The 11,864-nt window shown below is 32.3% G+C and overlaps 3 protein-coding genes across 3 annotated transcripts in view; all 3 read left to right on the top strand.

Annotated features, from left to right (window-relative positions):
• Positions 1 to 2,782: 2,782 nt before the first annotated feature.
• Positions 2,783 to 7,483, top strand: LOC117122232. The gene is made up of 5 exons (XM_033267760.1): positions 2,783 to 3,052; positions 4,222 to 4,411; positions 4,787 to 4,869; positions 6,608 to 6,718; positions 7,378 to 7,483. The coding sequence occupies exons 2-5, from the start codon at positions 4,229 to 4,231 to the stop codon at positions 7,481 to 7,483; spliced, it is 483 nt and encodes a 160-aa protein (XP_033123651.1). The 5' UTR covers positions 2,783 to 3,052; positions 4,222 to 4,228.
• Positions 6,934 to 9,300, top strand: LOC117122229. Its single transcript, XM_033267746.1, has 3 exons — positions 6,934 to 7,754; positions 8,544 to 8,666; positions 9,178 to 9,300. Exons 1-3 carry the CDS (start codon positions 7,638 to 7,640, stop codon positions 9,298 to 9,300), a joined length of 363 nt encoding a protein of 120 aa, XP_033123637.1. The 5' UTR covers positions 6,934 to 7,637.
• Positions 9,301 to 10,806: 1,506 nt separating this feature from the next.
• LOC117122089 (two pore calcium channel protein 1-like) overlaps positions 10,807 to 11,864 on the top strand; it is a 13,638-nt gene continuing 12,580 nt past the window's right edge. Inside the window, exon 1 of the mRNA XM_033267564.1 lies at positions 10,807 to 10,954. Coding sequence (XP_033123455.1) covers positions 10,829 to 10,954 — 126 coding nt within the window. The 5' untranslated portion in view covers positions 10,807 to 10,828. The remainder of the gene's footprint in view (positions 10,955 to 11,864) is intronic.

The following is an 11,864-nucleotide window of genomic DNA, read 5'->3' as shown; positions in this document are numbered from 1 at the left end:
TCATTCTTAGGAATGTCTAAATTCAGTTAAACTAGCAATTCCGTATTATATTTATAAATCTTTATAACATTATACAAAAATTAGATTTTTTTAAAAAATTGAAATTTTGCCGGGAATGGGGCTTTAAGAGTTCCTCCATTTCTATTGAAGGATTTACTTCCAAAGGAAGGGATGATCCCCGACATTTTTCAGCACACCGTCACGAAGCTTTAAAAGACCGATCTGTATGGTGACCTCGGAAATCTTTCTCTATTTTCGTTGACACGGTTTTCTTGTTGAATCTAGTGCTTCTTTCCTTTTCTTTCATATCTCAGAAAGCCTCAAATAAGAGACCAGCAAGCTTATGCCTATTTGATGAACCGAGACTTTCATTTGGAAATCGCCGTTTTCGTGTATTATAAGAAGATGAATCATTAAATTAGCAGATGAAGATTCACCGCAAGAATGGCAAAATTTTCAGATTCTGAAATTTTTGTTCGACAGTTAGAGCAAATCGTGGCTTTTACTCCGTCCACTGATGTACGTCTGACTTCTCTCTGTCGTCATTAATATTAAATGCGCCCGCATGGCATTCATTATTTATTTGCAGCGTTTCCTTTTTTGTTTGCAGCGTTTTCTCTTTTGTTTGCTGGTCTTTTTTTAAAATTTTTGTTTGCAGCGTTTTGTTTGCAGCATTTCTTTTTTTGTTTGCAGCGTTTCTTATTTGTTTGCAGCGTTTGTTTTTTTGTTTACAGCGTTTGTTTTTTGTTTGCATCATTTCTTCTTGTGGGCCATCGTAATAAACAGATCAGGCACATCTATCAAAAATAAGAAATAATATAAAAAATGTATTTTGGCAAGCCTGAGAGGTAATAAATTCATGGGGATATTTTATAAAGCATCATCATCCAAATTCCGCAGATGAATTGTTAAGAATGTATACCGGTATTTGGCGTAATGATGAAATTAAATTGAAAGAAAATCTAATTCATTTCAATAATTTACGCGAGCACGCACGCGCGCAAATATTCGATTATATATGAATTCTAATACGCTGTCCATAATACTAAGTGATGTTAATTATAAAATATAATTGTAAACCCAATTAAGTGTGTGAAATTAATATGCAATGTACGTAACTCATATACTTTGCATGTGTTCATCGAGAAGATTATGACACAAAGTGAAAGGTGTACCACGTGACTTTCGCAAACTCTTTATATGGCTCTGACCCATTTCAGAGCCATAGATAGAAAGAGTTGCGACATTGAGAATTTAGAAGCCATTTTGTGTCATACGCCATGCGCGTTCTGTGTCTAACGTGATGTGCGTTCCTGTGTATAATATTGTATAATACAGTTAGCGGCCTCCTGTACAATTTAATTTCATTTAATCTTTTAATCGAATTTCATGTAACTATTTATAGGTTTTTTTTATGATTTCACTACTTTATATCAAATTTCATATTATAAAATAATACTGTAATAATTTACTATTTTTAAGCAGTTCTTTAATCCTCGCCGATAGACCGAGGGAGCTCCTCGATGGCAAGCATTCTTTAATTAGGCAATCCTTGAGTAGCTCCTATTATTTTTGCAAATAAATGATATGTGACGACCAGCAAAAATTAATTAAATACGTATATCAAAATGTAATTTAAATCCGTCTAGCGTACCGTATATAGATTGTTGCTCTTTAAATTTGAATATGAGCGAGCCCTATACAAATCTTATGTTATTAATTTGATTATTATTATTTATAAATATTAAAATAGTATAGGTCAGTTGGCCGCAATATATAAACTGTGCTTATCTGTAAATGTTATAAATTGTAAGTGTTAAATGATATACAGGATCTGTGATATATTCAACTTGTATAATTATGTAACGTACATTTTATTGTATTAAATGTCTCGCCTCTATTTTAATATTGTATTATGGCTGTACAGTATGTTACTTTTATAAACATACTGCGAGAGCGTGTCCGCTGTTTTAAAAGCGTCGTTTCCAAAATAAAGTTATAATAATTATATAATAGTATGCAATAGAAACAGCAAATCATTTTTAAGATTATTAAACATCACTATTTTCATTGTCATTCGAATTTATACAGGCTGTACAAAGATTTGAAATTAAGAACCATTTTCTAATATTGTTTCAACCAACCATTAAAGATCGTCAGAAAAGGTCGGGAAAAAAATTAAATTTTTTTCTTATTTAGCTTAAATATTTTTCCGAACGCATCTAGGCGAATGAGAAAATAAAAATAAAATTTTAATGATGAACGTAAACAGTGTAATAATGCAGTCCATACTAAGTGATGTTAATTATAAAATATAATTGTAAACCCAATTAAGTGTGTGAAATTAATATGCAATGTACGTAACTCATATACTTTGCATGTGTTCATCGAGAAGATTATGACACAAAGTGAAAGGTGTACCACGTGACTTTCGCAACCAAGGAGCGGAATGTCGCAACTCTTTATATGGCTCTGACCCATTTCAGCCCAGTGCGCCCCCCTCCCCCAAGACTGTGTATTGTTATGCCACTGAAAGTGCGACATATCGGCCTACACGCTTCAGATGAAAATATTTACCACATTCATTTTCAAAAATAGTAAAAACAAACAATTATTTTTTTTTTCACGCAGCAAAGTTCAATAACACAGATTGACAATAGGCTTACTTTATCAAACATGACCATATTAAGAAAACAGACATGCGCATAGGCCTACCTGATATTCAAATACGCTTTGAGTAGTCACCTGACACGGTTAAGTTCAGCCAACGTAGATTAGATAACAACTAATAAACGAAGTTTACAAGTATATTGGGACCTTTATTATTAGGGCTATCTACAGCAAACACCGTATGTGGAAGGTAGCTCAGCACCATTATCTCCATGCTTACCGATGTTGTGGGCCTAGGATAGGCCTAATAAATTTACTGACAACTTTTAAGAATTGAAGTATTTGGAGTTGGTGTTGGGGTTGGCACGTATCTTCCACGGAGCTAAATTAGCTCTGGCTCCGGGATATCATTATCACAGTTGTCAGGAAGCTTACTACCTAGGTATGTGTTTGAAATGATTAAATCTAGTTAGGCTAAATAATGGTTATTGACCTACCACCAAAGGGCATCGAGCCCCATTTGGTTTATCTTTTTTTTACAGGTCAACCCTATGGATCAGTGGCGGCCACCAAGTGTTTCCGACGGGGAGCAGAAAATACAGTGTCCCCGAACGGGGCCCATATTCACCCGTGATGGTTGTGTAAACAGTAATGGTGGGTACAGCGTTCACCGATGGGTCATGTTGCCCCACTACAACGCCGCCACTAACAAAGGTTGTATTTGGTAGTACAAACAACCAATAAGCTAGCGTAATGTGATGATAAGCTTAAAACATGAATATTCATTGACAAATGCTTTATAGAGATACCCTGTAATTTACTCGACCCCATTTACCTCTCTCCCAGGCTGACCCAGGCCTAAGGTTGTATAAATGTCCCATCAATCCACAGATAGTAGGGATCATGCAAAAAAAGGGAGGAGCCAGTTTGGTTTATTTAAGGTTTTATTTAATTTTTAATTAATTTACTTCTTTCAGGTCCATGTTATTTATATTGTTTGTATATACTGTTTGGTGATGGGCCTTGTTTTTCTTGTGATTGTTGTCTATGGAAGGAAACTCTTCCAAAATAAAAGTTGAATTGAAATTAAATTTATTCATAGAAAACCCTTGATTATACTTAATTTTCAAATTTGCAAAAATACATTAGGACTTTTTTATATCTTGTTTCGCGAACCTGCCGCCCTCCAATATTAATATTTAAATTAAAAACAAAATTTTATTTTTGGCCAAATACGTATAAGTATAAGTATTTTAGTGTGAATCACACCAAGTATAATAACCTAAACAAGAGAGAAACATCTTTTTTTTTTCCCACCTGCCGCTGACAATCTTAATTAATTGCAAAACATGAAATATAAAAAATCTTGCCTTAAAATAATTAAAAGTTAGTTATTAAATCAAATATTATAAAATATTTTTAAATGTTTTCTCTTCTAATTATGGTATCATAATGTTTAACTTGATGCTCAATTTTATAGATTCTATAAGAAGGGCTTATTTGTTTTTTTATTCAAAATTTTTGTGTGACATCTTTTATTAAATATAAACTTTTTTTGTATTTTGTGTTACTGATTTTAAAGTAAATTAAAGATTTTTCTGCTCTCCTAAGGATAAAAATGGCCGCAAAAGAACATCACAAAAGATCCGTAAGTTTTTCCGAGCTGGTTGATGCCCCTCTACCAATCACCCGCCCAAGATCCGTCAGCTTCAAGAAAACCATAGAGCATATTGAATTAGATCTTGCGAACCAACCTGTCGACCCTTGTAAGAGGGGGCCAGATTCAACGATAAATTACACAGTAAGTATGTCTCAGACTTTTTTAAAAATTATGATTGACACATGTACTGTGTATGGTTTAAATTAGTCAGTTTCGGTGGTTGGGGCAGAATTTATAGAGGTTGGTGGACTTAACTACAATCACTTATTTTTGAAGTTAATTATTTCAAAAATCTGACAAAAATTTTGCAAATATAACACTTAACTGACAAAAGCAGAAATAAACAATATTATTTGACATTCACTTCAGGTAAAATGTTTTTATCCCTTCAAAGTCACTTGTTGAATGTAATGTACTTGCTAAAAAAATATTAATTATCATCATTTCTTGTACTACTGTATGGAGTGGTGTCTATTCTTTGAAATGTTTTTTTTTTGTTTGTATTTTGTAATTAAGGAGCTTTACCTAGCCTCAACATACATTAATGATGCAAGATATGCCCGCAGCTATAAACATAAAGTTGAGCAGGAGTATTTAAAGTAAGAAAAAATATTAGTCTTTATTATCAATATCCTTTACAGAAGGGGCATTGTCATTAGATTTATATTTAAGCTTTTGATATTTTGAAATTATTCGTACATTTAATTGTTTGCTGGTTTTATTATTATTTAGGGCAAATAGAAAAATATATTAGATTATCACTCCCGCCCGCATCAGAAATTCGGGAAATATTGATGCTGGAATAAAAAAAAAAATTGGTTTGCCGCATCAATTATTTTAACAGCATAAAATAACAATGCAATTTTGTGACTTCAAATATATTTTCTTTAAAAAAACTATAAAATTACGGTAAGCCACTTTTTATACAATATTTACTATTACAGGCCCGAGTACAGGCCAATTATAAACAGTACCTCCTTCATCGATAAAAATTAAAGCGAATTAATTTATTGCACCGATTAAAAAAAAAAAAAATGCCCTCCCTCATCAATTTAAAAAAAAAAAAAGAGTGATGATCTAATAATTTTTTGTATGTACCCTTACAACAGAAGGTATCCTCAAGGGAAAGCTCTTTCTCTATACAGTAATTATGTTACAACGTAAAACCTCGAATAGAAGCCCGATGGGAGATGGGAGAAGAAGCCCATCTAGAATTGAAGCCCCCTCTTTAGTTTGTAAAAGTAGGATCGAAAAAAAGCCCATGGGCTTCTATTCAAGATAGCATGGGCTACTTTGTGAAATAGTACAGTACATAAACTGTACAATAAGAAAAGAACACAAAGAAGAAACAAAATAAATTAAAAACACACTTGGTTTTATTCAGTAATTTAGGTGGTTTTATTCAGTCAGTTAGGTGATTAATTACTGGTTAATACACTCCATGATACAGACTGATGGTACAGAGACCCTATTTATTGTTTCATATTAATCCCCAAAATTTACAGCATTTATTTGAAAAGCCCCCCTCTCTTTTCTTTGCAAAAGTAGCCCCGAAAAAAAATCTCGAAAAGAAGTCCCATCCAAAGTTTGCAAAAAAAAAAGAAGCTCAGGGTTTCTATTCGAGGTTTTACAGTATAATAGTGTATTTGGATTCATTGTAAACATTGCAAAATTTCGGAGAGCAATAACCTCGAATTTAATGTAATTTACTAATAGAATGGGGCTTATATTAGTGTTTAGGGTGCTTGCTTTCTATTTTACAGGGTTCTGGGTTAAAATTCTATCAGTGACAGGATATGTTTTTTCATGAACAAAAGCAATTCCACTCCCTAAGCCTTATAATGATATTTAACTTATATAGAACAACTTGTGCATAGGCCTTGTTTTGTCTTGTAAATGGGATTGACACATTTTAAATAGGACAGTGAAAATCATCATCATTATTTATTTATTATTAATGAAATATTTGTTAATGTCATTATATTATTAATATGATTATTATCATTTTTATTTTAAAATATAATAATAGGCTCTAAAATATATGCCTTTTATTTTCTATATTATTTTATTGAAAAATTGTAATATCAATATTTTTTTATACATATATTATATATTTTATAATATATAATATATGTAATATATTATATATTATAAAATATATATAATATATGTAATATATATTATATATTTTATGTTTTGTATTCATTGTCATTAGCTTCCAGGAACATATTTTACTATTATATCATTTCATATTTTTTTTATGATTATTTTTGTTAATGAATTTTGGGGAGGTAGAACCATCATTCCTTGTTTTAATATGTTGTATTTTTCTTTCAGATATTATGCATTATACAACACAGCCTTCTTGACATATGCTCTTTATTTTTTCCTGTTTTTAAATTTGTCTTTGGCCCTTTTTGAGGAACCGGCCGTTAATAATCTAAGTTTGCCTGGAATGAAATTAAAAAATTTATTTTTGGCCAATATAATATCTTTATTTTTATTATGCCCACTGCTGCCTTGAAATCTAAAAAAATAACTTATGTATGTTTCTTCCTAATTATATAAATTTAAAGCATTTAACCATTTATATTACTACACTGTTTACATTCACCAATAAAATTGTATTTTTATTTTCTCGTCCATCTTGATGTTTTGGCAAAACCATTTGCTAAATAAGAAAACAAAATTTTCTTTGTATTTCGCGAAACAAGGTATAAAAAGGTCTTGCCTAATGGAGTATTTAGACAAAGAGCCTCGGTCATAGGGTCAAAGATTTAAAACAGGCATAGAGGAGACTTATATGGCTTAGTTTGGCCCACATTGTGCTTTTAGACCACAATATTAGGGATTTCAAATCCAAATCCAGTAATGCTATTTGGATAGGCATGTTAATATTTTTGGTCCGACGGCCACGTCAGGTGACGGGGTCCAGGCTTGTCCAACGGGGAAAAGCCCTGACCCCCTCCCCCACTGGTGCCATCACTGAGCAAGATAAAAGCTGGAATTGGTTGTAGTGTGGTGGGATAGGCATTTTTACCTCTCACTTTAATAAGGTTCTTATTAAGTATAGGTGTAATTTTGCCAAACCAGACATAAAAATGTAGTGAGTACTCTGTGCGTGTGAAGACACTTGCAAAAAAACGCAAGTTGTTCTCGGGTGGAACTCAAACCCACGATCTCCAGATTGCTAGCCTCACATCATACCTCTAGACCACCGAGCTTGCGTCTGAAGGCCAGGGTTTGAATTTGAGTCCAAGTAAGCAGTGGGTACTGCAATGTGAATGGTAATTTATAATATCGAAATGGAATAGACAATAACTTATTATTATGCAAATCCATTTTATGTTTGCAGGCCACCATACTTATGGAGTTGCTGTGCTTGGGATATTTCACGTTTCGTCTTGTTCACTCAAAAAGGTTTTCTTCAGGGCTTCTCTGGTGGACAGATCCAAAGCATCTAATAACTGTTAGTATTATACTGGTAAGTTAGCTCTTTATGCTTGATTTTGTGTTTGTGTATAAGTATTCTTTTGTTTCCACTGATTTTTTTTTTTTTTCAATATAAGACCAGTACCATTAAATTTATAACATAGGCTTGTAAACTTGTTTGTGTGGTGGATATTGAACTTCACTAACAACAAAAGAGTATCCTTTTCCTACACACTGAATGAAATTTTTGTAATGTTAAAACTGGTAAATTGATAATTATAAGATTGGATGAATTGGATAGATGAATGAATGAATAACATATGAACACATGAGTATTAAATATATGAATGAATGGATAGATTAATGAATGAATGAATCACAAACATTTAACAAATGAATGAATTAATATATGAATGAATGAATGGATTAATAAATGAATGAATTGGATGGATGGATGAATGAATGAAGAATTTAATAATATCTGAATGAACGCATGACAACCATATAAACACAAGAGTGAATGGATATGAAAATGAATGGATAGATAGATTAAAAAATGAATGAATGAATGAATTACAAACATATAAACACATGAATGAAGGAATGAATGAATAAATAAATATATGAATAAATATAGGAATGAATATATAAAACATAAATGAATGATTGAATGACTATAAAATCTAAAAATAATATTTTGCATACAGCATGGATAAATAACAAAATAGGTAACATGAATAAATACATGTATGTAAGTAATTAAATAACATAAGTATAAATAAATAAATAAGTATAAAAAAAATAAATTATTATTATTAACTTTTTCATATTTTCTCTTTAGTTAACATGCATAGATATCGTTCTATACATCATTTTGAAAGAGGCTTGTAATAGCTGTACTGTTGTCCGATGGTCAAGATGTCTTCGGCCACTCTTTCTGGTCAATTTCTCTGAGATGAGACAGGTTTGGACTTTAAATAACTGGAATTAAGTACAGGTTTTCCTCTAATTAAAGACCCCTCCAATTGAAGGCCATTTCCAATCAAAGACCATTTTTCTGTTCCCAAATTAACAAATGTCTTTTATTTTTATTATTCTGTTTAGAGACCAAAGCTGCTAGAGACCATGGAAACATCGGTCCCAAAAAAATGGTCTTTAAATGCTAACCCTCAAACTTTCAATTGATATAATTCATTGTATTTTTTTTCCCAAGTTATTTATATACTTACAGTGTTTGCATATTTTAATACATTATAAGTCTTAAAGGGAATATCTATATTATGAAATATTTAGTTGGAGCAATGATGATATTAGATAATTTTGGCTAATTGTAATAGCGCCCTCTCTCTAACATGAAAGTTTCTAAAGAAGCATCTACATCCTGGTTGTTAGAAACCAGAGATATTTGTTTCAGTTTTTAAAAATTTTTTGCTAAATTTTGCTAAGCTCGGTACATGTGTATTGTATTTGTATAGCTTCGTCGTAGTTTTCGCAACATACGCCGTACCTTGCCAGAGATATTTTACATGCTAATCTTGCTCTTTATTGTGATTGGTCTGTTTGCATTACTCTTGCGGGAGCTCTTTAAGGATGAGTAAGTCTCAGTAATTTTATTATTGATATCATTATTAACATTCTTTACAATGTTTGTGGTTGTTAGCTGTGAATATGTGGACTGAAGCCTAGGCATGAAGAGCAGCTTATTTCAGTCGTATCTTTTGGTCCCCAATTCAGCTCCCATCGCTGTCCTTGTGTTTCAGCTAACTGGAGGCCAAAAATGCAAGTTTCAATAGTGCACCGTGTGTGGGATCCAAGATGTTTAAGCTGTTGGTCCTGAATGCTTCATGGCCCATATGCATGTTAAATGAATGCAAGACCCCACTGGAAATAAGTCTTCGGACATTTGTGATTATCTTTGGCAATAAAGCTATTATCTGTCTCTTATACACATCTAGATGTGTATAAGAGACAGATGTACAGTTGTAAGGCTAGACATTTTTTATACACTGTTTTGTGAACTTATTTTCTTAAAGGTCATCAGAAGAAAAAAAATAAAGATAAAATTTGGTTTTTTTATGTAGCAAATAGTTTTGCCAAAAACAGAAAGACGGAGGAGAATATACATATAACATTTTATTGGTGAATGTAACCAGTGTAGTAATGGGATGGTTAAATGTTCTAAATTTATATAATTAGGAAGAAATATACATACCTTATTTTTGGAGATTTCAAGGCAGTGGCGGGCATAATAAAAAAAAAAAAACCTTTATTTTTTTTCAGAAATTTTCATCTTTTCTTGGCAGCGGGAGCGCTAATCGGCCAAAAATAAAATTTTATATTTATTTGAAATCATCATTATTGGTGTGTGGCAGGTTCACTAAACAAGGTATAAAAAAAGTCTCGCCCACTTGTGCATTTGTGAAATGTGCATGTCATCCTGGACCTGCATATTGAATAACATGTTCTGATTGGTCAGTTGTTTGACCAGTTAACCCTACAGAAAGGTCCATTGATAATGTATCCTGCTGTTGTGCTACCTTACACTCTTGTTTTATTATATTTGTATGTGATAGACAGCTCCTATATTTGTGCCTATTTTTCTGAAATATTTTGTAGTGAACATCCCAATTCATTAATCTGTGTTTTCCTGGTAAATTACAAGTAAATATGTTATGTCTTCTTTTTTTATATATACTGGTCTGCCTCCAATTAAATACGTCCAATTATAGACCATTTCCAATTAAAGACCAGTTTTCTGTAGCCCAAATGAATATCTATTATTTATCTTTATAATAATATTTTTCCAAATTATAGACCAATGTTGCTGAAGACTATGAAAGTCCAGGTCACTAAAGTGGTCTTTAATTGGAGCGGGACCTGTATTTAATTAATGTAGAAGGTCCTGTAAAATTCATTAAAATATCAACTATTGGTTTCGCAACAGTAGAATTATATAAATCTTGTTGTATTAGAAGCTGACAAAGTAGGCTACCATGAGTCACCTTTCACATACAAATAATGTACAGTTCTGACAATTAAAAAGTATCATCACGCCTCTTCACATTTGCCATCATCTCCCCTCCCCCAGAGACTGTAACGACCTGTGTTTGTTCTCATTTTTTTAGGATGCCAGCCTACGACAAAAATGCTTGGAACGTACTCATATTCATTGCTTACATCATCATCTGTATCTACATCTTGATGAGCATCTTTTTGGCTGTAATTTATAAGAACTACAGAAAACATCTAAAAGTATGAACTAATATCTGTATTTTGATAATAATAATAATAATAATAATAATAATAATAATAATAATAAGGCCAAGTAAAAAGAAAATAGTTTCTCATTCTAATATTTTGAAAAAAGGAAAATAAGGGCACTTTTTTCTGTTACTTCGAGATGGCGAACCCAAGAAGGTCGATAGAAAACAAACTTACTACTTTCTCACTATTACCAAGTAGACCCATTAATCCCGAAAGCAAATAGAAGAAGCACTAGACATGATTCATACCATATGTATCCCCAACCATCGATCGAGAGAGGAATTTTACTGATGTGAGTTAGCCAGATTTTCGTACATTTCGAGGCAGAGAAAATGGATGCGCGAGAGGACAAGAAAATTTTTTTTATTTGGCCTAATACTTAGGCTTTTATATAGCGTTCTACACAACTACTGTAAGTCTCAGAGTGCTTTTCCACATTATTACCCCCAGTCATTGGAATGATACCTATGCCGGGGAAATTCTCAAACCTCTTAACTCCTGGGTAGAGAGAAGCAATTTAGATAAAATGCCTTGCTCAAGGACACATGCAAAATACAGAGCGAGGGGTCGAAACTCCAACCTCGAGGCTGGGAAACCACACTGTTCCTTCTGCCCCAAACCACAACAAATACTGTCGCTGAACGTTAAACTGAGTAATAAGCATAGGAATGTGGCAGTATTGTATACTTTAGTACACAGAGAAGCCATAATTTCACTCATAACTTTGGCAATAGTAAGTCAGTAAATGGACCTATGGTTTTAAAACTTACAATTTGTGGAAAATATGAATATATTAAAAAGTCAATTTTCTTTTTTTGGTCATTGATGCTGATTTTGTCTTGGCAAGCAAGCCCCATGTACATAAATATTTCAATAAAAATTAACAATAATGCAAAAG

The sequence above is a fragment of the Anneissia japonica genome, unplaced genomic scaffold (assembly GCF_011630105.1).
Source record: "Anneissia japonica isolate Jap-2015-1 unplaced genomic scaffold, ASM1163010v1 scaffold1208_len1460985_cov181, whole genome shotgun sequence".
NCBI lineage: Eukaryota > Metazoa > Echinodermata > Crinoidea > Comatulida > Comatulidae > Anneissia > Anneissia japonica.
Note: the sequence above shows the minus strand (reverse complement) of the source record. Positions and strands in the feature narration are given on the sequence as shown.

Bases quoted from the DNA above. Each gene is read 5' to 3' on its own strand.
- LOC117122232 (XM_033267760.1), top strand. From the start codon at position 4,229: ATGGCCGCAAAAGAACATCACAAAAGATCCGTAAGTTTTTCCGAGCTG. The intron at 4,412-4,786 runs GTAAGTATGTCT...TTTGTAATTAAG, and splicing joins ATTCAACGATAAATTACACA to GAGCTTTACCTAGCCTCAAC. The intron at 6,719-7,377 runs GCCTGGAATGAA...ATAAAAATGTAG, and splicing joins GCCGTTAATAATCTAAGTTT to TGAGTACTCTGTGCGTGTGA.
- LOC117122229 (XM_033267746.1), top strand. From the start codon at position 7,638: ATGGAGTTGCTGTGCTTGGGATATTTCACGTTTCGTCTTGTTCACTCA. The intron at 7,755-8,543 runs GTAAGTTAGCTC...TTTTCTCTTTAG, and splicing joins TAACTGTTAGTATTATACTG to TTAACATGCATAGATATCGT. The intron at 8,667-9,177 runs GTTTGGACTTTA...GTATTTGTATAG, and splicing joins ATTTCTCTGAGATGAGACAG to CTTCGTCGTAGTTTTCGCAA.